This window comes from Electrophorus electricus, chromosome 6 (assembly GCF_041902795.1).
Source record: "Electrophorus electricus isolate QZ-2024a chromosome 6, ASM4190279v1, whole genome shotgun sequence".
In the NCBI taxonomy this organism is placed as follows: Eukaryota; Metazoa; Chordata; class Actinopteri; order Gymnotiformes; family Gymnotidae; genus Electrophorus; species Electrophorus electricus.
In genome coordinates, this window is record NC_137502.1 from 28271199 (window position 1) to 28296958 (window position 25760).

General features: G+C 47.2%; 1 protein-coding gene across 3 annotated transcripts in view; it reads left to right on the top strand.

Moving 5' to 3' along the window:
• The window catches only part of arid1ab (AT-rich interactive domain 1Ab), a 48861-nt gene that overhangs the window by 16243 nt on the left and 6858 nt on the right, over positions 1-25760 (top strand). For 2 of the 3 annotated variants that reach the window (XR_004775867.2, XM_035525130.2), the window contains exons 2-12: positions 3401-3613; positions 6084-6674; positions 7208-7324; positions 18607-18844; positions 19129-19218; positions 19428-19595; positions 20489-20795; positions 21598-21737; positions 22974-23077; positions 23614-23823; positions 24012-24216. Coding sequence is in view for 2 of the 3 variants with exons in the window: in XM_035525130.2 (XP_035381023.1) it covers positions 3401-3613; positions 6084-6674; positions 7208-7324; positions 18607-18844; positions 19129-19218; positions 19428-19595; positions 20489-20795; positions 21598-21737; positions 22974-23077; positions 23614-23823; positions 24012-24216 (2383 nt within the window). In the remaining variant the exon portion in view is untranslated. The remainder of the gene's footprint in view (positions 1-3400; positions 3614-6083; positions 6675-7207; positions 7325-18606; positions 18845-19128; positions 19219-19427; positions 19596-20488; positions 20796-21597; positions 21738-22973; positions 23078-23613; positions 23824-24011; positions 24217-25760) is intronic. The other variant, XM_081716271.1, reaches the window with a different exon arrangement.

Below are 25760 nucleotides of genomic sequence, written 5' to 3' on the forward strand. Positions count from 1 at the left end.
TTCTTGTAACCATTTTCCACTTGACTGGTAGGTCATGAATCAAAACATTCCAGAAGGTGTGCTGAAAAACGGCGGACAGCTGACCCACATGACACACTCTGAATTGTAATGTCTGTTCTGTCGATTCCACTTCTACATGCTTAGTTGTTACCCTCTGTCACCATTACTGTTTTGAGCTAATCAGACTCCAGAAGAACCATGACCGTGTCTTTTGTGTTGGAGAGAAGCTGGTTCAAGATCAGCGCACAGGCTCCTACGTCCAGCCCAGACTCTGTGGGTGCACTTCTATCATTCATCCAGTGCCAAGAGCTCTTTATTAAAGCTGCAGGAGGAGCAGGACTGGCTCCAGTTCAGACACACACACACACACACACACACACACACACGAGCGCACATATATGCGTATGCGTACACACGCAGCTGGGACCTGTTACACTCTCACAGACAGACTGCCCTGTGTCTCACAGCTATAAATAGCTCTGGTGGTCTTCTTCAAGGAATCAAGCGGGGGGGGGGAGTGTGTGACTCCGGTGGAAGTCGCAAACTGAGTTGGAGCGGCATGGTAATCGTGAGAAGCAATTAAGGTGGTGTAGTCATGTCTGTGTGACCTGGGAGAGGTAAGTGTGAGTGCCACTGAGGAGTGAATAAAACATGAGTCTGAAGATACACACACGCGCGCGCGCGCACACAAACACTCTTGCTCTTAGAAATGGCTTATATTACATACTGTGATGCCTTGTTTCTGTTAAAGCAACCTGGCTCAGCTTCCTGAACACTAGAAGGTTCAAACCCCTATTAGTTGGGGGGTGGTGGGGGAGAGAAGAAAGAAGGAGCCCCTCCTTCGTTCATGTGCCCTGTCATGTTGCTACAGGAAAGCCCAGCATGCAAGTGAAGCTCACGGAGCTGTTCACGGCTTTGAGCAGGTTTCAGTGCATCACTGGGCTCAGATATTTCCCCACTGGAGCTGTTCATCAGTAAGGAGGTCTGTTTAGTTTGTATGTTAGTTTGTGTGTGCGTGCATGTGCAAATAATGAATCCACTAAGTGCTCCTCAACTACTCCACTGGCCCTTTACCTCCTAGCACTCCTGTGGTATGTGATCAGGGCCTGTAGCACACCGATGAAGGTGACTGGGATTATTGAGTGATTTATAGCTTGGTCAGATTTTTGTTTTTTAAGTTGCTGCTTAACATTTAATAAGCAGAACTTTGTATTCGCTTGTTTGTTTGATTCTTGTTCCTGTCATCCTGCGTGGTGTGTTTTTGTTTGTTTGTTTGTTTTTTTGGACCCCTTTTGGGGTTTTTTCTATGTGGTGGATTTCACTGTTCTGGCAGAAACACACACACACACACACACACCTGTGCATTCAGAACAGCCTGTCAAATTCAGCCAAGTTGCTGAACTTGTTTGTTCATTCATTGATGCTACACATGCCATCTGTTTTATTTGATTTTAGTGATCAGTGCTTGAGTTGGTGAGTATTATGTCTCATGCATTGTAATTTGGTGAATTGATCTCCCAGTGCTCAGGCAAAAGTTGATGTGAGTTTCACACATGCATCAGTCTTCATTCTGTAAGTGAGGTTCACACTCGTGTGCACACACACCAGTCTTCGTTCTCCAAGTTCTCCGGTGTTTTCAGAATATCCGCCCAGCAGAATGCTGTGTGCTTGCTCTCGCTCTCCCGTCACCCCCCGATTGAAATACTCTGTGTGTAATCTTCCGCAGCTACTCCAAAGAAATCTGACATTGAATGAATCTAAACTCTTAAGGGCCAAATTTATAAAACCTCCTGCTAGATGTAACACAACATTTAACAGCAAGTAGCATTGTGGTAGCACGATTCCTCATTCATAAATGTGGATTGTCAGTGCGTTTTACCGTTTGCCCGATATATGTGGTGCTACTACAGGATTTTGTCTCATTTGCATATGACATCAGCAATTCATAATAGAAAACGCCACCTGAACCTCTCCAATGGTAAATTGAAAGCCGATGTATATGGGATAATCTTTTCTCTAAAAGTGTTTGGTCACACATGCAAGTCGTCAACAAAATTCTGCACATGCATGCATTTAACCAATTAACAACATTATTTAAAGGGCTGTATCTTGCATTTTCCTTTTCTATTTTCTCTTGATGTCTCCTGACATTTGTGTTTCTTTGGTCCAAAACCAGCCATAATTGGTTTTAATGAGATCGCTTTCCAGCCTCTTTATCCCTTTCACTTGAACAGGGTCTTTCTGCTAATGTGCCTTTTAAGAAGAATATGAAATAAATAAGCTCTCTTCTGATTGGTTGCTCTGTATTGTTTCTCATTAAGAAAGCATTCAGAGCAGAAATACGCCAAAGTGGGAGGGACTAAACTGCTTTAGGCAGAATTGGCAGAGATATGTAAATGAGTTTCTTCTCTTGAGAGAAGACTTCAAAACAGGCTGTTTTTGAAGTTGCATTACCATATATGGACTTTTTGGACTGGGGAAGTCAACGGTGTGTTTTGAAACTTTAACAATATTTACATGTTGCTTCAAAATTCCATATTTCAATAAAGTGAGAACCTCAGTTTTCCATGGTAGGGGCCTTTTTAAAAGGCACATTTTTGGTCTGTTAGGAGTCAGCATGATGACAAACTCTGCAACTGCCATAGTACACAGGAGGATATGAAGAGGAAGGTGACTTGCTTGCGCAGGAGTGCCGAATGCCATGGAGGAGAAGGAGGAAACTATAAACAGAGAGGCTGAGGAGAGATGCAGTTTTGCTGTCCTGCCATGATTTAGCAGAAGTACTGAAGGCATCACCCAAGCACTCGGCTCATCCGTGTAGTTCCTATCTTGGTGAAAGTTATGTTACGTTTTTATGTAACTGGCAGTTTTCTGTGCAACACTGGTCTCACCTCTCGGATTAGTCAGTCATCTGTCTCTTGCCGTGGGTTTTTATTATGTATGGCTTCATTTACATGTCAGGTTTGATTGGCCTTCTCCCAGGGCATATTTGAGTTTAGCGCAGTGGTAACTGTACACCGATGCACTAATTATTGCCACGGTAACTTTATGAATAGGGATTAAATATTGTGTTTTGCATTTTGCGTGCTGTAGCGCAGTTACTGTCAAGTATTCTAGAAATAATAAGATTTGGGGTCAGATTCAGAAGTTTAACTTTGATAAACAGGTTTCTTCCTTCAAATTTACCAAGTATTTAAAAGCAGGTGAGGCAGAGCAACACAGCTGAACTGCTAATGTGACCCCACGTAATGTCCGTTTTGGTTCATTTGAGATTGTATAATTGGTCGAACTGCCACTCACAGAAAATGTTGCGTTAATGTTTCAGTAATTTTGTTGTACTGCTACTGGAGATGACTTTCTCTCTCTCCCTCTCTCTCTTTTCTCCCTGTTGTCCATGCAGCCTCCGAGCCCAATGGACCAGGTGGGCAAGATCCGGGGCCAGCATTATGGAGCAGGAAACCCCTACTCCCAGCCTCAAGGGCCTCCTCCAGGGGCCCAGCAAGGCCCTCCGTACCCCGGGCAGGGATATGGCCCACCAGGGCCGCAGAGGTACCCCATCGCCTTGCAGGGGCGTACCCCTGGAGGTATGGGGGCCATGCAGTATGGACAGCAGGTGGGTTCCGCTTGATAAGGTGACTTCATTTGTGTTCGACATGTTTCTGAAATACCCGTAGTGTTTTTCAACAGCACAGCAACTGCGTCGCTGTGTCTCAGGGCAGTGTTCCTTTAAGACCGCAACTACTCTGGTGTAGACAGACAAAAATGCAGACGTGTGCACAGGTGTGGAGCTGGCCTGTCTGTGCTCACCTCCCCCCTACCATCAGATGCACATCCTGTGCGTGTATGAAAGCGTTAGCCAGTTTACTATCGCAGGTTAATAAGTACTATCGCAGGTTAATAATAAGTAATATAGCAGTTTACTATCGCAGGTTAATAATAAGTAATATAGCAGTTTACTATCGCAGGTTAATAAGTACTATCACAGGTTAATAAGTACTATACCAGTTTACTATGGCAGGTTAATAAGTACTATAGCAGTTTACTATGGCAGGTTAATAAGTACTATAGCAGTTTACTATGGCAGGTTAATAAGTACTATAGCAGTTTACTATGGCAGGTTAATAAGTACTATAGCAGTTTACTATGGCAGGTTAATAAGTACTATTGAGTTGTTCGTTTGAGCTCGGTGCTCAAACGAACAACTGTTATCAATTCAGAGATGTGTTGAAATATTGGTAGTCCAAGTACTATAGCAGTTTAGGTCATGCATGCAGTCGAAGCTTTAAAAAATTTATGAATTGTGGGTTGGTAGAAACAAAAGAGAAAACATTTGATTTTTCTATGTGACAAATGATATTTTTGACCATTTCTTCTTGTAGAGCAATAACTTTCTCTATTTTTCCTTTATGAAGAATACATAGAAAACACACGTAGGACAAATGCCAAAATCCAAGTATTTCAGTCATTCTTGTGCCAAACATACAAACTTATTTTGCAGTATGACTACAAATAATTCCCCTTTACATCCTGTTGATTAATTTAAAAATTCAAAAGCTTTCAAAGTAGAGACTATAAACTGCTATGCAAAATGCTGCACTGTTTATACAGTTTAAATGACAGCTAATGAGAAAATGGTGATGGCAACCACTTAGAAGTAAAATGTGCAACATTTAAGCCTGGCGTCAGCCAATAATGGTGGTCAGCATGGTGACCTGCCCTACCACGAATAAAAGAAGGAAAGTGAGGCACAGCATGCGCTTGAGTGCTGGGAGCCCCACAAAGACCGAGAGGTCTCCAAACACCGTGGCCAACCCAGATATAATTCTGGGATTTGACACAGGAGCACTGGAGGACCACGATGGAGGCGAATGTGAAAGTTGCATTAAAGAAGTACCGTTGAGTTGTCGGCATGTGCTGTGTCAATCATTATGTCCTGAAGGATCAAGGTTTCACGTGGAGGAGGGAGAAGAAATGCCAATACAGATGTATGGTCTAAGCTCATACGGCCTTTAGTCATCAACCTAGAACGTTTCAGATAAGAGAATACTTCAGCTAGGTCGCAGGCCCGTGACACAGCAAAATGGTATAATGGCTAAGCAAAGCAATCCTGGCTTTGTAAAAGCTGTAAGCATAACAGCTGATAGCAGTGCATTCTAAACGTGGGTGTTATATCTCTTCTAAACATGGGTGTAGATTCTTCTAAACGTGGGTGTAGATCTTCTCCTCATGTTTATGAAAGTCGAACTCTGGCTGATGACATACAAGCTGCACGGGCTCTGCTACTGATCCACCCAGCAGAGTTAACACTCCTCTGGAACATGATCGGCTGTCAATAGTAGCTAGTGATTTTGAAGGCAGGTTTTTTTTCCCCCAGTACTTGTTAGTACAGTTGCTGATGTTTTGTGTGTTGCAGTGGCAGCTTTGCCGTGTCTGTTAGGTCATGCCCTGGGCGAAGACAGGAAAATTCGAAAAATCTCTCCATAGCTCATTTGACTATGATTAGCTTTGGGTCTTGAAACGAAGGTCTTATTGCACACACGATATGCTCTTTCCATCTTGGTATGAAACGGTGGTTATTGTGAGTGTGTAGTAAAGCCAGCAGTCGTTGTGTGGCCTCCAAGTGCGCATGGGTGCGTGGTGAGGGGAGGCTGGGACGGGGCCTTCCGTGGGTTTGCTCGCCCACCGGGGTGCGTGGTGTTCCCAGAGAGCACGGAGACCCAATAGACTCTTCAGGTTGTTTTGAATGACTCTTTCAGGGGGCAAGGGGGAAATAAGTGCCCACCTTGTCACCACCAGACATTTTGTCTTTTACTGTAGCCCTTGTCTCCAGCAAGGTGGGTTCTTACTTATAAGATGCTTGGAAGAAGCAAGAAATTTGGGTGTTTTCCATAGGACCGTGTTCATCATGTTTGCTTCAAGTGTCTAAAATTCTAAGTGGACAGCAGAGAAGCTGTTGAATCAAAAAGTGAAAAGATGTTCCAGCATATTACATTGCAGAGATGTGCGTTAGTTAACTGAGGTTAGTAGATCGCCGTGTGGTGTAATGTTGCACTATTGGTTCTGTCTTTTCTTTCTCACTGTAGATGGGTTACGGACAGCATGGCCCGGGAGGTTATAGCCAGAGCCAGGGGTCCTACTATGGCCAGCAGGGCCCTCCTCCTCACGGCGGCCCCCAGCAGTCTCCATACCCCCAGCAGCACCCCAGTGGCCCTGGATCGCAGCATCCGTACTCTCAGCCGCCTCCTGGTCCACCCCATGCTCAGGGCGGCCCCCCTTATGGCCAGCCCCAGGGACCTCCTCAAGGCCCTGGGCAGGGCCAGCCTCCATACTCCCAGGCACCGCATTCCCAGGCTAGCCAGTCGCCGTACCCCCAGTCCCAGGCTCAGTCCCAGCCGCAGGGCCCACCTCAGACCAGCCATGGTCCCCAACCGCAGCCTGGATACCCCCAGCCCCCGTCCGGCCCGGGGCAGACGCCCCAGCAGCAGCCCCCCTCTCAGCCACCCCAGCAGGGCCAGCCTCAGCAGCAGCAGGCCAGCACGGTGCAGCCTCAGCAGTCCCAGCAGCCCCCGGGGCATGGAGCAGCCCCGCAGGGCCAACCCTCGCCATACCCCCAGACTCCACCACTGCAGACACAGCAGCAGTCACCCTACCAGCGCTTCCCGCCTCCCCCACAGGTAACGAGCTGCATTGTGGGTCCCATCAGCGATCAGTGAACCTTGGTATACCCTGGAGCTTTGGTTGTCATGGATGGTTGTGTGCTTGTGGAGGTGCCCATAAGTTTAAAAAAAAAAAAATGTTGGTGAGAACTGAATGGAATGCAAGTGCCAAGTTGAATAATCACACTTAAAAAATCACTGGTCCATGCTGTTAAATTTGTGTGTTTGTGCGTGTGTCTGCACGTGAGCCTGTGCACTGATAGCGCTTTTACTTGCCAAATAAACAGGATGTTTACTTTTGGGTCCCAGACTCCCACTGCTGACTAAAGGTCAAAAGAAGAACTGTGCAACAGAGCAGTTGTGTCAAAAATACACTGAGCCCATCACGTTCAGACTGAGACCTAATGCAGTGTTTTTAGTAGCTTAAAGCAAAGTGTATGACACACATTCAAGTGTTTGACACCCAGCCTTAGGTGTTCAGCTGCTGCAGCCTTGCCTCCAATTCTGTTTTTCCTCTCCACTGCCTTATCCCCCCCCGTATGTACCTTAAGGAGCTGTCCCAGGACTCGTTCAGTTCTCAAGCTTCTGCGCCGTCATCTAACCAGCCCATGTCCTCCAGTAAGAGTGGTACGGAGGACGGCATGCCGGGACGGCCCTCCAGCCTGCCAGTGAGTCCCCCCGCCGTTGGATAACTCTATTATTAACAAATGTCTGCTGTCCTGATTATACTTTTCTTTATCCTAGAGTCCCAACACTTGTTTCACCACTGCCATTTGTATGAGCATGCTGTCTCTGAGCTCAGTGTAACACTACTGTGCGAGCGTGTTTGTGTATGTGTTTGTGTGTGTATGTGTGTGTTAATTGTCCACAAGTGGGTGCATCACTTGATGGGGGACAGTGGCATGGTGCAGGGCTTCCGTTTTGGGTGTTGGATCCAGGACTGGGCTCGGGTGTGCAGCTTGCTCTGTGCCTCTCTGATGTGCTAGATGCACAATATGAGAAATATAGTGTGACTACTGTGCAATGAATGTCATGCTATTAAAAATGCATTGGGCAAGCACTCTATGGGAAACATTAAAAGATCACCAGGTATTATTTGTTGTTTGGATTATTAGAGCACCCAGAGTCATCACAATACCTGCAGACCACACACCTGGATCAGTGGAGTTGTACCAGATGGTTAGAGCGCACCGGAATTATTCTTGGAGCATTTTTGCGTGTTGCAGCCTTATGTGATATCAGTATTTGGTAATGTGATTGCAATTAAAATATACTGTGCAGGCTGAGGGATGGGTCTGTGTGTGCGTGTGTGGTTGGGGCTGGCTAAATGTGTTTGGTTGTCAGTGTTTGTCTGTTTTTAATGGTCAGTGAATGGCAGATAACTCCATCAGGGAATGCAAACAAGAAATTGTCATTAATGAGAGAAGGAAAGTGTGAGTGAGAACGGAGCAGCAGAGGACAGGAGGAGGGGAAGAGCGAGCGAGCGCGAGCGCGTGTGTGTGTGAGAGCGGGAGAGAGTGCAAGCACATGCTGTCTGTGCCAGTGGGGGATGCCCTCAGGATGTGGTTCCCTCTTCTTTTATTTATTTCTTTTATTTATTTATATATTTCTACTCAGCCCAACCAATGGCTGAGGCAGTCCAGGGTTCTGTGTGTGTGTGTGTGTGTGTGTGTGTGTGTTTCTTCTCCAGGGGAATCCCTGGGGCTGGACTACACTGGCTCTGAGAGGCCCCTGTCTCAACCTCTGGCCCGCCCCCTCCTCCTCTCCTCATGTCATCGCTCCAGCTGCTAACTATAGCTTGGCTGGATGCATAGAGGGAAATCACTTCTGACTGAACTTCTCATACTCCCACAGTCACAGAGCAGTTATGGTTTACAAAGCACAGCGCTTCTGCCTATTGATGAAGGCTCTGCGTATGGTCATTCTAGCATGGCGTATCCCAAAACCTGAGTTTTTGCACACACTCTCTGCTATTTCTTGGCATTTCTCTACACAAATTCTCCAAGATGGTGAAGGACTGCTGCTGTTTGTTTTGCCGTTCTTCTCTACTCAAGTTTGGGGGGGTGTTTTTGAGGCGATGCGGTCCGATTTAAGTTAGCAGCATATGTGAGGTCGTGACACACGAGAACAACCTGAATAAATCAGGAGGCAACCTAACAGCCAGTCGCTGGGCCACGTTATCCACCCTCAGAAAGCTGCCGGCAGACTTCTCACTGTCGGAGCACGGAGAGTAAGTGATGACGTTAATACTGACATGGGATGGTGCCCAAAGCAACGTGGTTACAATTGCTATGTGCTCACTCGTAAATGCTCAAAGATAGACCATGGCTAGCTGTTATATCCTCCTGGTCATTGTTGTCTTAGACCAGGAAGCATGGAGCTCGGTTCCACAACATCCCACTAAGGGTCAAATATCTGCTGTAGCCAGGTTAGTACAGCCATTATAATAACATTGTTCTTCTATTAACACATACTGAAGGTCATGATGGTCTGTTTAGATGAGGCGCAGTGCAGTTAACTTGGTGTAATTTAAGGTTTTGAGTGCAGTTTTGCCATCACAGCATTCTTGACATACTCAGCTCCAGTGAGCGCCGTGACTTGAGGCCTACAGCACTGCACAATGCAGTGTCTTACCTGCTCAGTCACATGATCGTCCCCAGCTAGACTCCAAGGCCCTTCCCCTCTCAATCGGCAGAAAACGCCAAAACATACCGCGCACCTCTCAATACTAGAGATCAGGACAAACTTCGAATTAACAGATCTTGTGAATTTTTAGCACTCAGTAGCCAAATACTGGAACCCAGCCAACCCTCCAGACTGGTAACAGCAAAGCAATGGTACACTGAAACAAGCTCAGCCGGTTCAACTCGTTCCAAGATTGTTTTTGCTTTGCTTGGCAATGGACAAATGTGTTGAGCAAATGCAAAAGCGCCTAGGTTTCTTTGCTCTGACTCCACTATTAGGCACATTTTGATAAGTGATGTGTAGGTTATTGTCTGCCTCTTTGAGTGGAGAACGCATGTAACCCCAGCCTCAAGATCAGCTATTTGGTGATCACATGGGATATTCAAGGCAACCAGTTTTTGTTTTTAGAAATGCTACTTTGCTAACATGAGGTTTATATGTCAGAGGACACTTTTTATTAACTTTACTGCTTAAGAAGGCACTACAAAATATGTTCCAGTGCAATTATTAGTCACTTAAAAGAGCAGCTTCCCCAAGCTTAGTCTCTTCTTTTGTTTTATATCTGAAACTGAGGTTTAACTGTTACTGCCTGCCCCATGTGTTTCACACTGGCTTGTCTTTAGTGGTCGGGTGTCACGGAGGTGACCCTTTTGCTTTGCAGGCAATGTAGATCTTCCTGCGGCTGAATGTTTTTGTGTGTAAACTAAACTTAACGTGATGTAAACCTCACCCAAACACATCACTAGCTGTGGTAACACTTCAAACAGCTTTTCTTTTTTTTGGATGTGTGAATGTTGCAGATTATTTCCACTGAGTCACAGCCGTCCCGTAAGTGACGGGTATAACAGCAGGATTCTGAGATCAGACTGCGCACTTGTGGACTGCCGTGGAGGTGGAGAGTAGAGGGTAGGAACGGCTGTGGCTATCTGAGATGTTTTTAGCGTTCACTTGTTTGTCAGCATCCGCGCAGGAGGTTCCATGTTTGCAAAGAATGTCGGGACATATGCAGATTGCTGGGAGCGTACTGCTATCTTAATCTGTTTTCAGCAAATAGATTAGTCACTCAACTAAAGTAGTGTGCAGTGTTTTTTCAGCCCCACGGTTGCAGGTCACGTGGCTTGAGGTTCGTGCTCCCGAGATGGAGCGTTTGGGCAGTGGTAGCTCAGTGGTTGACTTGTAATCGGAAGGTTGCTGGTTCAAGCCCCACCACTGCCAAATTGCCACTGTTGTGCCCCTGAGCAAGGCCCTTAACCCGCAATTGCTCAAGTTGTACTCAGTTATAATTGTAAGTCACTTTTATCCAAAGCGACAACAGCTAAATGCCGTAAAGGTAAAGATGGAACTTTGGGTGGCGTGTCTGTGCTGGATTATGGATGCCGGGGCATCTCACATACTGCCCACTCATTCCTGATCTTCACCCCTCACAGAGCTGGCTCAAGAGCGTATTAATGTTGGAAAAACATGATCATAATATAGCTTGTCATTTACCTTAAAATGTTGAGGGTTTTATACCATCCTTTTGACTTGAACAATGTTACAATATTTTTTTTTATCAGCAAAAAACTGACCAACTGTTTAAAAAATTTTTTTAATAAAAATTCATAACATGGTTTCTTTTGTCCGAATACTAGTCAGTGATAACTTTACTGCCCTTGTTTGGTTAGCTTTAAGGCCTGGCTCTGCAGTGGAAGTATAGTGTACCAGGACACTGGGGAGCACGGGTCCGGGGAGGGGGAATTTTGGATGTAAATGTTGTGTAAATAATAGATTGATTCCCCTGATTATAGCTTTGGAAGTAGAGAGAGTGAGCATCTTGTGCGATGATCACAATTAATTAGTTTTGAATTATCTCCCCTCCCCCCCCCCCCATTAATCTCAGTGTATTGTGGCCCAACTACCAGCCAAGATCACATCAAATCCTCTCCCATTTGGTTGGTGGTGATGATGGTTAAATGTGTTTGTGCGAGATTCATTGGGTGTCTGGGACTGCTCTCGTTTTGAAAGTGGCACGTTCTTTTTCAGAGCTTGTGTGTTTGTCTTTTCATGTGTGTGCATGTATGAATATGAATGGTCCCTCCTCGGTGTTCTCTAATCTCTTCCAGTCTCTCCGAAGGAGCTTTTGTATGCTTTCCACACAATGGCTCTAATCCGGCTCCATTCCCGCCCCTCTGGTGCACCTCAAACGCAACGGCAACGTTACGTGGCTCCTTTCCCAGCTCCCCCAGTCCTCCCCACTCGCACGTGCCCTCCACTCAGACCCACGGCCGTCCAGCAGTAGTCTTGTCCGTTCTTACCCTAACTCCAGTCATATCTGTTTTGCATCTGACTTTTCTTGGGCTTGTTTTTCACTCTCCTTTCTTCCTCTTGTGCTGCAAGCGTGTTTAAAGCCAGCAGGTGAAGGTCACACGGTGAACATGTGCGCACACACACACACACACACACACACACACACACACACAACTTGTTCAGGTTTCACTCTCTCCTTCCTCTCAGCCTCAACTGGAATACTTGCATTCAAATACTGGTCTTCCTCGACCTCCTAGAGGGGCCTGGAACGGTTCGAGTGGAAGGTAGAGCGTGAGAGCGGGAGGAGAAACAAGGGAAGAAGAGGGAGCAGGGGTAAAGTGATAAAAGGAGGGGTAGAATGGACAGAAAAAGTGGCTGGTAGGAGAGGAGAATGGAGGGAGATCTGGAGGCAGAAGCTGAGCCAGGCTCACTCTGAACCGTTTTCACACAGGAGCGCCAGTGGCTCACACCACGGAAGGACCACCCACGGCTCTCTCTCCCGCCGCCGCCCCTTAAAGCCTGCTGCCTGAGAGCCAAACATGCCAGCCATGCCAGAACTCTACCTCCTTCTCTGCCCTGCTCTCATTTGCCTGCTTTCCCTCTTTTACGCATCTTTTCTGTCTATTCTTATTTCTCTCCCTCCCTCTCTCTCTCTCTCTCTCTCTCTCTCTTTCTCTGTGTAAAATAGCTAGGTTTAGGCAGCAGCTCACTGCTGCTCTCAGCCCTGTTTTGCGAGCCTGTGTTATTGCAGTATTCAGAGTCTGGGGTGTGTTTCCTGTTGCTATTCTGGGGCCTGCGCTTCCTGTATGTGTGCGTGTCTTATTCAGATTCCAGGGCCTGTCTGTCCTTCTGTGGCTCTGGCTATGGAGCTCTTTTGCTGTAGATGTTTCCTTCGCCGTATCTCGCTCTCGTCGTGTATTAGTTTAGTTTAATTAATAGAAACGAAGGAGCACGAGAGAGCTGGAGATTTGGTGACTTCTTCCAGGGAATTTAATATTTGGTTTTCATTAGGTTTTTAAGTAAGTGTCATTTATCTTCTGTCTCGTCCTGATCTTTTTTTCATTCTCTCCCTCTCCCTCCCTCCCTCTCTCTCTCTCTCTCTCTCTCTCTCTCTCTCTGTGTCCTCTTTTTCTGTTTGTCCCTTTCTCGCTCTCACTCTTACTCACACCCACTCTATGCCCCTCCTCTCTCTCTCTCTCTCACGCTCTCTCTCTCCATTTCTGCTGGCTGAGCTTACTGCGCCACACCAAGGCTGCGCCTTACTGCAGCACTGTCTTCGTCTTCCCCCTCTCCCTCCCTCTCTCCTTCCTCTAGGTTTCTCCCATAACCTGCATTCTCCCTCCAAGTCTTTCTCTCAGCCCTCCTTCACCCCCCCACCCCCCCAAAAAAAACTCTGAACTGTTCCCCGTCTCCCCCCCCCGCCGCGCTGGCCTCCTCCAGCATGAGCCGACAGGCGAGTTGCTCCCTCAGCCCTCCTGTCGCTCCTGTGCTGCGTGTGTGCGTGCGTGCAGGAGCCGTAACTCTAGCCCAGCGCACAGCTCCACGAGGGGCGTTGCTCTGGAGCAGAGTGGAAAGGAGGCAGACAGGCCGTTTTTTTCTTTCCCTCCGTTTTTTTTTTCCCTCTATCAGGCGAGCGCCCAACCCCCAGTGTTCTTCTTCTCTCCTATACCTCCTCTCCTCTCCTCTTCTCTATTTTTGACTAGGCAAGGCAGCTGCTTCACTCACCAAGGCGTCTGTGCTATACTGTGCGTCTCCCTGCTACTATTGTCACCCACACAAAAGCCAACCACCCCCCACCCCCCCGCAACACCCCTCCTCTTCAGCGGCACACGGGAGCAGAGCTCCGTCAACCACCAAAACCTATTTGTTTTGATTTTATTCACCACGTAGTCACCAGACAGTGGAATGAAGATTGAATGCAAGCTGAATATTGCGTATTCAATTTTTCCTCCGTGCGTAGTTATATTTAAATTGTTTTTGGATTGGAGTTGACATACGAGGTGTGGCTTTGGAGGAGGTGAGGACTCCTGGGCTAAGGATCAGTACACACCATCTTTAATGCTGACGTAATCATCCGTCACCTGGTACACACGTTATTTGAATCGTTTACGGTCTTGTTGTTCAGCAGAGCAAACAGACACCCCGTGGGCCACACGGGCGCAGGTTGTTCCTGATGTTATTGGCAGAAAGACCATTCAGCACTTCATGCTCAATTAGCTGTCTTTAATCATTAAACAACCATAAGCTTCGATGAGAAGGCAAGCGCTCCCTCGCGCACAGCGCCGGGCTGGGTCCGCTCTCAGCGCAGTGCGAGTGGAGTCACAGTGCCGAAGCCGCGAAGGCACGGGCGGTAATGGCTGCTGGTGGAGGCAGGGGCCTCTCCCTCGCTCTCCATCTCTCCTTCTTTCTCTTCCACATGCGCACCAGCTCTGTGGAATGGCAGTGCCCCCTTATGGCCGAGTGCTGCGCTGCACAGCTGTAGCCGTGGCTCCGGAGCTCTGGACCGCGCGCCGCCCTCCGCAGGGTCCGTCCGGGTCTCGGCTGCTTCAGATGGCCGTGTGGAGCATGGCTTTAGTCAGCCGGCCGAGTTGAGCTGGCCGTCCAGCCGTTCTCTGCTAGGCCTCTTCGACGCCACGCTCAACACCCTTGGGGGTTTTTCGTATGTTATAAAAGAATTTGTTGTAGGGAGCCTGGGAGCGGAGGGTGCAGTGTGGTTGGGTTGAGTGTGTGGCAGGGATGTGCGCACAGTCAGGAGAGAGGGGCCCGTCATGAGAGGCAGGGATCTGTAACCTGAGAGGAATATACGTTATTTGATTACTATGGTTTTATTATGGCGGCATGTGGATTGTTTGTGTCTGTTTGTGTGATGTATACGTAACACGGGCATACACTGACATTGTGAGACAGAAGTAAAATTAAGTGTGTTGAATGTACACACAGTGTCCCACAGGCCTTTTCAAAGAGCTGGGAGGTACAGGATTTAATTAAAGTGTGTGTGAGAGAGAGACAGGATGGCTCTGGCTGGTTGCTCTTTGTAGTCTGACTGCACCGTGACCTCAGAAACCTCGGAAAGCAAGTGAGTGAAGGGGGGAGGGGAGTTGCCTCCTCCGTACTAATGTGTCGACGCACGTGGAGACTGCTCAGTTGCCATGACGACGCCAGAGACGCGCGGGTGTGTGTGGTTTTGTTTTTTTTTTTTTGTTTTTTTTCTTCCCTCTCCCCTTTTCTGTTTCCTCAGCCTCTCCCTTTCAGCTAAGGATGAATGGGCATGTGCGTGTGTGTAAGGGGAAGTTTTTTTTTTTTTTTTTTTGTGTGTGTGTGTGTGTGTGTGTGTGTGTGTGTGTGTGTATGCGAGAACAGGAAACGGGCCAACGGAGTGGATCAGCAAGCAAAGCCAGAGAGAGTGAACTGGGGTCATGTAAAGTATGCGACTGCATGTTGAACCCTGAATCCCCTCTCTCTCTCGTGCACACACATCTTGTTTCTCCAATGGATCTGTGTGTTAATTTGGATAGTTTTTGCTGTCATTTCCTTATCTTACAATAATAGACATATAAACCATATAAACAACATCTAGCGCAGTGTTTTCTTTTCACTGTGCCTACACAGTTTTCTGAGGAATTCCCGAACTCTTCCATTCATCTGTGGGTTCACTTTTCTGTATGGGTCTAAAACTGTGGAAACTGAAACAACATGGCTGCCACAGTCAGTATATGCTTCACAACTCAACATGGCTGACTAGCCCATTTTACGTTTAGCAGCCAGTTCTATATTGTAATGCTGCCCTCAAGTAAAAAAAAATAAATAAATTTAAGTCGTTCAAAGTTACTCTGTTAAAATGCTTTATGGTGTGCATCTTTGCCTAGTTAGACTGAGCATATGGTGGTGCTAGTGTAAAAGCTAATGTTTGTCATAAGATGGCTGCCACAGCTTGTAAAGGCTTCAGGCGAACTCATTCTGTCTTGTGCAGTTTCTGTGTGGCTTATTATTTGCTCATACCTTTCTCTATATTATTGGCCGACTTTGAAGCATTTAAATACCCTGCTTGGACCATGTGGTTCAGCAGTTATGTGCCACATGCCGAATACCTGCTGTCTGCTTTCTGTCAGGCTGTGGTAGACTGCAGAGACTCTGCACACTGCCTGGCCGAATGGTGTATGGGACTGTAACTTTAGGACAACATACTTACCTGCTTATTGTTGTTTATTACTATTATTATTATTATTATTATTATTATTATTATTACTACTACTACTACTACTACCACCACCACCTTTTATCACCTTTGTTGGCCAGCCAAAGCGCGTTCAGTAAGATGTGAGAAGTTAAGCTTCTCGTTTAACTAGAAATGTTTTTAATCTATTAATGTAATGTCAATATATCATTTTCCCCCTGCAAACATTATAAGATGTAGGCTAGCTGTTATCCCTGCTCTTCTCTCACTAACATTAAAGGATGAATGGCCCCTAATAGCACACTGGTCCCATTAACTCAGGCGTGTGTGGTAGTTGCGTCTGGCCTGATTAGCCCCGTCTCGCTGTCATCTCAGCTGCTGCGTGTGCTCAGTCTGGCTGTGATGAGTGGGCCAGGGCCAGGCTGCCACTCTCAGCGCGGCCCGTCAGCAGACTGGAGGCTCCCTGCTGCTGTGTGCAGAATTCAGCCTCAGAAATCGATGGCTGCGTCAGCGAAGCAGAAGCGAGAGGGCGTGCGCACGTGTGAGTGAAGGAGATTCGGAAGCCTGAGTGCCCGTGTGAGGACTGATTATGAATAAAGGTGTGTCCATGTTAACTTTGTGTTTTTCTTTGGACTCTATTTTCCCAAGCTCATGACCAGTGCATCTCTTGACCTCTGGGTCATCCTCGCCCTGCTACTTGACCTTGGCAACTCCTGACCTTCAGGGCATTTAGGGTCAGCCAGGCTGTGTCAGGCTCCTGTATTAGGAGGCTTGTGAGGGTTAACTTGGCTCGGCTCAATCCTGAGTCAGATGACTGGTCTTGTGTGTGTGTGTGTGTGTGTGTGTGTGTGTGTGTGTGTGTGTGTGTGTGTGTGTGTGTGTGTGTGTGTGTGTGTGTGTGTGTGTGTGTGTGTGTGTGTGTGTGTGTGTGTGTGTGTGTGTGTGTGTGTGTGAGTGAGAGAGATCAGGTGATTGTACATGAACTCTGCGCCTAAAGGCTTGTGCTAATCTGCTAAAGCTGGTGTGTGTGTGTGTTTTATTTTTTTAAATATCCAAAGCTCTTCGTATGTAATTCAGTCTGTCTGGCAGGCTTTTACAAATGTGGGGATGTGCACTGTATACTGCCCTACCTTTTGTTCATAAATTCATTAAGTTCAAACACACAAGCACACTTGCTCGTCTCACTGTAGCAGGGGAGAATTCCCCATAGTGGAATTATGTGCAGCCGTTACACTCCGTGTGTTGTTGCTGTGTAAAAAAACAAACAAACAAAAAACCAGTCTACAATTTTTAAAAAAAGATTTATTTTGACTTTTACAGTTATCTTCCCGCCGCCAGTCTGGGAGGCCGAGGGACCGTATGTGCTGCCTTCATGGCATATCTGTCCGAGCTGCTGCTCAAAGTCACAGGACAGCAGAATGTGTTTGCTGGAGAGTGCTGAATGCCAAATCTTCTATACGTGACCGGACAGATGCCCACGATTGGCTGCCATGGCTCTGCTGCTAGCCAATCAACGTAGAGGGAGCTACTCTATAATTCTTCCAAGCCAATGAGGGCACGACCAGTTTTGCCGACGTGTTTCCCCCAACCACAGAGGGAAAAAGAATAGTGGAGAATAGAACTATGCCCCTAGTAATGGGACTCAAGCTTTTTGGGATATACATCTTTTAGGGACTAAAACATGTACTAATGGGCAGATTCCTACAGATTACTGCAGTCCCTCAAGGAGCGAGGGTCAGAGACATGCACCTCTCCTCTGAGTTGTTCTTGATTAATTAATTAGGCTACATCCCCATGAGCCATTTAATCATGCCCTTTGGGTCTAACAGACACGCACGTGCACCAACACGCACAAAACAAAACAAAAAAACGTTTACACTTGGGCTTGTCCTCCTTTTAGAAATGTCAGCAGGGCCACGTTGGAGCGTGTGTCCGAGGAGGGAGGGGGTAAGTGTGTGTGTGTGTGTGTGTGTGTGTGTGTGTGTGTGTGTGTGTGTGTGTGCGCGTGCGGGCTGGTGGGGAGAGGGGGTGAAGCGGTGTGTGGGTGGAGGGGGGCAGTCTGAGTGGGAGTCTGATTCAGCGTCCTCCTGCTGTCTCTCCCTCTGGGCTTCCTCAGTCAGGTCATGGCCCAAAAATAGTAGCGGGCGCCGCTTCAAGTGCAAAACCGCCGACTTCAGGGCTGCCGCCAGCCTGTGAGTGTGAGATTTCTATGGGAATACTTGGCCACTGTCCAGTGTGTGTGTGTGTGTGTGTGTGTGTGTGTGTGTGTGTGTGTGTGTGTGTGTGTGTGTGTGTGTGTGTGTGTGTGTGTGTGTGTGTGTGTGTGTGTGTGTGTGTGTGTGTGTACGCATGTGTTTTTTCTTTCCTTTCCCATCCCCCCCCCCTTTTTTTTCCTCCCCCCCCCCCTCTTCCCCTCTGATCTGACTGGCAGATGAGCTCACAAGTTTATGCTGAACAAATGGGCACGTGAGGACGGTTCAGTGTGTAAATACCCCCCTCCCTCCAGGGAGGGGTTCCACATAACCAGATTGATTTCAGCATCACCTCACCAAGTACACATGCTGCTCATTTAGCACGAGCTCGTTTTTTCAGCACTCGCTGTTTTGGTTTGATGAATGAGCACAGCCATAATTGAAGAAAAGGTGTCCGCTGGAAGTCCTGCCAAAGCCACAGTAATTTTTCACCTCTCCTCTCAAGTGTTTGAGCTGATGAATGTGTGTATATATAGTTAGTTGGCCTCGGTTATGGCACACTGGTTGTGTTGAATAATGGTACGCTCCTTTGCTCCCTCTTGCTCTGTTTTAGGATCTGGGTTCTATTGACGACCTGCCCACGGGCGCGGAGGGCGCGCTGAGTCCAGGCGTCAGCACGTCGGGCGTGTCCAGCAGTCAGGGCGAGCAGAGTAACCCGGCCCAGTCGCCCTTCTCCCCCCACACGTCACCCCACATGCCGGGCCTCCGTGGGCCCTCCCCCTCACCTGTGGGCTCGCCTGCCAGTGCCACGCCCTCTCGCACCGGGCCCCTCTCCCCCGCTGCTGTACCAGGTGGGTCGACTGGCCGCTCATGTGAAAACACACAAGCTGGCTGTGTGTCGTTGTCTTAGATGTACACAAGCGTTAACAGTACGCCACAGTGTTTGGTAAATACATGTTCATTCACTTCAATAATAAATACACTTCAGTAATGCCTCACGTGAATGCTGTGTTTACACACTGTGTGTGTGTGTGTGTGTGTGTGTGTGTGCGTGTCTGTCTTTATTTACTGATAAAACTACCGATTTATTGCTCATCAGCCAGACGTTCAGAAACTTTGTGCCTGTCTCACTCAGGTAACCAGATACCCCCCAGACCTTCCAGTGTTCAGTCAGATGGAATTCTGCATTCTTCCATGAACCAGTCAGCCATGGGCCAGGACCGAGGTATGACCCTCCCCTCCTCTGAGCAGCTGAACTCACTAGTACTTCCTTCCAAACCACACACTCTCACGGTTGCTTTCAGCTTGTCTTGCTTCACTGTGTTGCTAGTATTTTGGTTATTGGCCATATCTTTGAATGCATTTGATCAGTCTTTGTGTATGTCTGTGTGTATTTATGTATGTTTATTTTATTACTTTTAATCTCTTGTGCAGTGTACATGAGGAACCCTCAGATGCCTGCATATGGTTCTCCTCAGCCTGCCTCAGCCTTATCACCACGTCAGTCATCTGGAGGCCAGATGCATTCTGGGATGGGCCCATATCCTCAGAACAACTCTATGGGCAACTATGGACCACAGGGAGGGCAGTATGGCCCTCAAGGTGTGTGTGTGTGTTGAATATAAAGGCAGGCGAGAAGGACACCCTAGCACTGCAGCCTGGGTGCCATTTATTGCCTGCTGGGTAATAGAAAATATCCCTGGTGATAATATATGATTATGGACAATTTAAAGCCACTTGGTCTGAAAGCACAGCCTGGGTATTGTGCACGCTGACGTAATTTGCTGCTACATGCTTGCTGCCTCCATCCTTCTTTTATGGTTAGAAGTCCTTCATTTCCCTCTCAAACTCGTCAAAGCAGTCCGAGTCCAAGCGCCACTCCAGCTAAGCCTCCACAAGCCAAGCTTCTGAAGCCCTCTGCTTAGCGAAAAGAATTTCCCTACTGTCCCTTAAGAGACCTTTTTTCTTGCTGTGGCTTTAAGAGCAGCTAAGAGATGAAAGCAGTCTTCAGACCTATCTGCAGCCGAGCTTGCTCGTTAGCCCGGAGTTTAGTGTGGCAGTGCAGAGGCTGACGCAGCTTGGGACGCAGCAGGCTTGCTGGGTCTGAATTTGCAGCAGTGAAGAGCCGTGTGATGTTAGAAGCAGCAGGAAGGGACTCGTGGATGACTTGTTTAAGTTAAAACTAAGGGGAGCTTCTGTACAGTGCTGCACTGTGGGATTGGAGGGGAGGGGTGTCGTGGGAGATGGAGATCTCTAGATGTTGAAGGACTGAGATTGCAGGGTGAACTACCTTAGATCTGTCATGTACCCAGTGATCTTGCAATCTTTTTGTTTTAGTCTCTCCTTTTTTCTGTTACCAATCTGTTTCTCTAAAAATAGGTAATTGTTTACGTTGTTGTTGTTGTTGTCTAAAATAGGTAATTGATGATTGCATTTTCTCTTCTCTTTTGCACTCCACCTCACCCTTTAAGATGACCCACCTTTCTTGTGTCCAGGTTACCCACGGCAAGCAGGCTATGGCACCATGCCCAGCTCTAACTACGCTGGCGCACCAGGCATGGGTGCCACCATGAACACCATGGCAGGGCAAGGAGGAGGGGGTCCGTATGGAGGGATTCCCCCTGGGCGCATGGGTCCAGGGCAGATGGGCACCAGGCCCTACGGCCCTGGCATGGGTCCCAACATGGGCGGCATGCCCCCCCAGGTGGCCTCGGGCATGTGCCCTCCACCTGGCATGAACCGAAAGCCCCAAGATCCAGCCGTGGCAGGAATGCATCACGCCCCTCCCAACTCCATACACAGGTAGCATATTGGTACTATATACTGCACTCTTCATCAAGCTGGCGCAAGACCAACTCGCAATTGCACAGACTCTTTCCTGTCATCTGTTGTTGTGCATAGCACAACCTCAGCTTTAGTTGGGAAGATTTTTCCCAATCCTCTGTAGGTTCTCCATGGCTTACGCACAGTCCCCTGGGGCAATCTTCAAGCATTTCAGCCTTTCAAAACCCCCGTATAAATCTTCTGTTCAAAAACAGGGAAGCACGCCATACGTCTGTGTCTCTTTGTGTGTTTTGTTTACTGAGAAGCTGCAATGAACAACAGTAGTATTTGCAAAACGGATTTGTAATTTGGATTGCAGTGTACAGAAATTTCACAGAAAAGTCACAAACCATATTGTTCCATTTTGCTGTTAGTTTGTTTTAAAGGCAAGCTGTCATTTTACACCAAGTGCACCACTCACTCACTGTGTGCATGTTGAGGGCGATGCCCTTGTGGTCTCGGCTGTGGAGTGGTGAAGTGTGATAAGGGCGTGAATTCAGGGGACAGGCTAGGACTGCAGAGACAGGACGGAAACGGTTAGGGTGCAGTTAGGTCCAGTTCCACACGAGGTTGATGTTCCGAGGGAGTCCTCCTGGCTAGGGAGCATAGGCAAAGGAAGAGAGAACAGAACAGACAGCATAACGCTATTGACAACCTCACTCTGGGCAAAGAATGAGGTCAGTACAGCGTTCAGTACAGCATTCTCAGTCTTCCACATTACTGTGAGATGATGGTCATGAGTGTTCTCATGAATAACACCGTGAACCCCTGTTCTCCTCAGGCCGCCTGGTTATCCGAACATGGGACAGGGAATTATGGGATCGGGCTCTCCATATGCCCCGCCCATGAACAGCATGCAGGGAATGATGACCCAGGCTGGGCCCTACCCCATGGGCTCCAACATGGCTAACAACGCTGCAGGTGAGCCAAGGCTGTTAACTAAAGTCCCTATGTGACCATTGCATCAATGCAAAAATAAACCTCCTTAGCCAACATTTAGTGTGTGAACCTGGTTTTATTGGCATTTGTGTGGGTTTTTTTTTGTTTTAATTTCTTTTATTTATTTATTTATTATTATTATTTTTTATTTTTGTGTGCGTGTTTGGTAAGTGCTTGGATTTATGAAGTTTTTGCCTTCTGAAGTGAGTGGCATTCAATTTTTACTGCCAGCTCAAATTAATCCTGAAGTAAATTAAAAGCATTTTAGTTTTAGTGGAAATTTTAGTACTACAGTTTCATTCAAAAGAATCACTTCAGTTCTTCTTGGGCTTCTTTAATATGTCTGTACAGAATAACCTTAATAATAACCCTCATAACCACGATACCCATTACAGTGAGCATAGTGCTGTTTTGCTCTTTCCATGAATTATTTGTGCACTAGTGGAAGTGAAGGTCTCTCTTTAGACCAGCAGAACTCAGGCTTGTAAAGAAGACACTATGAAGACAGAGAGCAGGACAGAATGTCAGTGTAAGGTGCACTCATGAGATTATGCAGAAGTGTTTATGCAGAATCAAACTGAACTGAAATGAGTAATGAAAACGTGGGCTATCCAAGCAGAAAAACAGAGGGTGACTGGTTAGAGTGAGGAAGGTCAACGGATCTGTGTAATTCTCACAAGTCCTTCCTTCATGGGCCTTTCTTCCAAAATTTTATTTCTTCATGGGTGCTATGGCCAGAGCTTCCTCTGAAGATGCATAACAGCAATTTTGGTGATTTTTGCTCTCACAGTTCACCATGCAAATGTGTCTTAGTTTTTGACCCATTTATTCCTTTCGTAACTAGCTCTTCAAAATAAAACATTTAAATGCAAGGTACTACTTAAATGTCACCTTTCACTGTTTACTAAAATAATAATTATTAGCTAGCTGTTATTAGCTACCTTACCTAAATATTAGTCCTTTTATCTGCCTCAGTTATCACACATTGTTTTGAAACTGCTCACTTTTGAAGATGAAACACCCACTAATGACTGAGCTCAGCAAGGCTAGGCAATGGTGTCATGCATCAGTGTGACACTCTTTATAAACAACGTTGGATGAAAATATATTGTGAATACCTGTTATTGTAAATACTTTTTGATGTCATGATTGTGTGATTCATGTGCTTTGTTGAATTGTGAAATGCAGATACATAAGGCACATAAGCTTCTGTCTCAGTTCCAGGTATGGCTCCCAGCCCAGAATTTGGCATGGATAAGCTAAACCAAGCTCAGAAGATGAATAACAAAGTCGATGGGACCCCTAAGACTGAATCGAAAAAGGTGAGAAGCTGTAACTATTCCAGCTGATTAACATTGGTTCTGGGCTTGCACAAAGCTCATTTGTACCTTAACATTAGACGGACTCTTTCTTGGGTTTTTGCTGCATCATTATCTGCTGCTGTGTTTCAAGATATTCATGGTGAACTCCAGCATTTATAGTGACGTCACCTGTAAAAGTTGACTCCTTTTGGTTCCAAAGGACAAGCACGTTCAGGCAAAAGCTTTCGAGTTATAGATTCATGCCTCTGAGACATGGCCACCAAGACCAGTGGTGTCCGTTCTCAAGTTCTCCAAGCTTATTGTGCATTTCTGGTGCTGTACCACCTGAAGCATACTCCAGAAGCACTAAAGCTGAGTTCTTCACACTGTTTAGTCTCTGATCATTTCACATAGAAGGTTTCTATATGGAAGTCATTTCCCACCTTTTAAGTTCTTTTAGATTTTTTATTTTTTTTTAAATAATGCCCGTCCTTCTTTTCCTAATGTTTCCCCTCATTTTGCCTCTTGTCCTGCGCCCTCGTTCCTCATCTCGGCAGAAGTCGAACTCCTCCACCACCACTAACGAGAAGATCACACGGCTCTATGAGCTCGGCCCGGAGCCGGAGAGGAAGCTTTGGGTGGACCGCTACCTGGCCTTCGCCGAGGAGAAGGCCATGGGCATGAGCAACCTGCCCGCCGTGGGCCGCAAGCCTCTCGACCTCTTCCGCCTCTACGTGTCCGTCAAGGAGATCGGTGGCCTGACGCAGGTGAGTGGGGACGCCCCGACCAGATCGGCTTCGTGCCATCCTCATTTACACCGACGCTTGGCTGAGGGCCAGTGGCTTTAGGCAAAAGTCATCGTCCCCCCCAAAGTCCTTTTGCTTTTTCGTAATCAAATTGCAACCACTTCACACTTCTCTCACTTCACATGTGTCTCGCTCTCGCTCTCTCTCAGGTAAATAAGAACAAAAAGTGGAGGGAGCTGGCTACGAACCTCAACGTTGGCACGTCCAGCAGTGCCGCCAGCTCTCTGAAGAAGCAGTACATCCAGTGTCTGTATGCTTTTGAGTGCAAGATTGAGCGTGGCGAAGACCCGCCGCCTGACATTTTCTCCAACGACCCCAAAAAGAACCAGGCCAAGATCCAGCCCCCCTCTCCAGGTCCGTGCCGAGCCCTCGGCCACACTAAACTGCGTTTTCTTGCCTTTGCTGTTTCAGGGTGATTGAAAGACTAAGTATTGTCCTTAATGCTTGGCCTCTCTGGATTTATGTTGAGGCTTGTCAAGGTCTGGTGAAACCCTTGTTAGATCCCTACTCCCTTTTACCTGGGGTTTTGACTATTATTTGGCTCCTTGTTTGCATCATGTTTAGAGGGATGTATTTTTCTTTCAGAATATTGTACAACATTTAAACACTGTTTTTAATGGTTTATTTAAATGTGGTTACAGGTATTGTGAAGAAGGCTTTTTGTACAGAAAGTGACTTACAAGCACATGACACTTTATTCTGGTTTTACTTGTAGCAGCCTCTTTGCCACATATAATGTGCTCATAAACTGCTGTGTTTTATTGAACTACATTAATTCTGATGTAAAATACATTTATAGATCATTTATCACTTCCTCTATTAGTTTCCCTGGCTGTAAATCTCTTGTGCTCTGGCGTGTCGTAATATAGTCGTTAGTGCCTGTGTGCGACTGCTTGATGTTGGTTTCATTGCTGGTTGGAAGAACAGTGTTTATGGTCATTTGTGGCGCCGCCAGTGAGCTGCGGTGCTCTGCGTGTTATTAGCCTCTACCCCAGCTGGGCTGTCTGGTGCTTCCTGGGGCCTCCGGTGCTGTGCTGGCTCCACTAGTGCCTGTCGAAATCATTCAGAGCCTTAACTGTTATTGCAGCTGAGGTGGAGAGCCAGGAGCTGTGTATTCCACCCTGTGACTGAAGGTGGCTGGTTCCCTGCTCATCCATGCAGTAGACCATCTCTGCATGGGCACAGAGCATATGACATGACATGATGCTTACAGTCTCGAGAGTTCAAGGACTGGGTATCTGTTTGGTTTGAATTGCACGCACACGTTTGCCTGATGGGCAAAAGGTTCCTTTAGCCTCAGCACTGGTGTGAGAAAGCGGCAGCACTGAGATCACGGCGCAGGGAGAAGGGCGGGGGAGGAGAGAGTAGGGAATCCTCTGTGATGTGGAGCATGTCTGTCTGGCACCAGGTCAGGGACTCCATGCTGACTCCCTTCCCACAAACAAGGCTGTCTCCTGGAGGGCTGACCCGAGCCAGAAAATGATGAATGGGGAAAAACGGTGGGGGTGGAGGGTGGCTGTTAAGTTAGTTATTTGTTTGTTTGTTTTTTAATCATGTCTTTATTTAATTTTTTTTACCCCTTCCTTCCTGTGCTCCCGCTCCCTATGCCTTCCCCCCCCCCCTTGTGCTTCCTCCCCCTTTTATCCGTATTTGAGGGAAATCCTTGCCCAGAGGAAAGAGCAGAAGGAGGGGTGTGTGTGCGTGTGAGGGAGAGATTGAATGAGCCCTGTGTGTGTGAAGTGTGACAAAAATAAATCCGACCTGGTAATGACCCCCCCCCCCCCCCCCCCCACGTACATGTTAATGAATGAATGCATGACTCATCACCAGCCGTGCCAATGGCAAGTCCTTCAGCTGGGCTCCGGATGGAGAATCACATGTGGCACATGCTGTCTCTG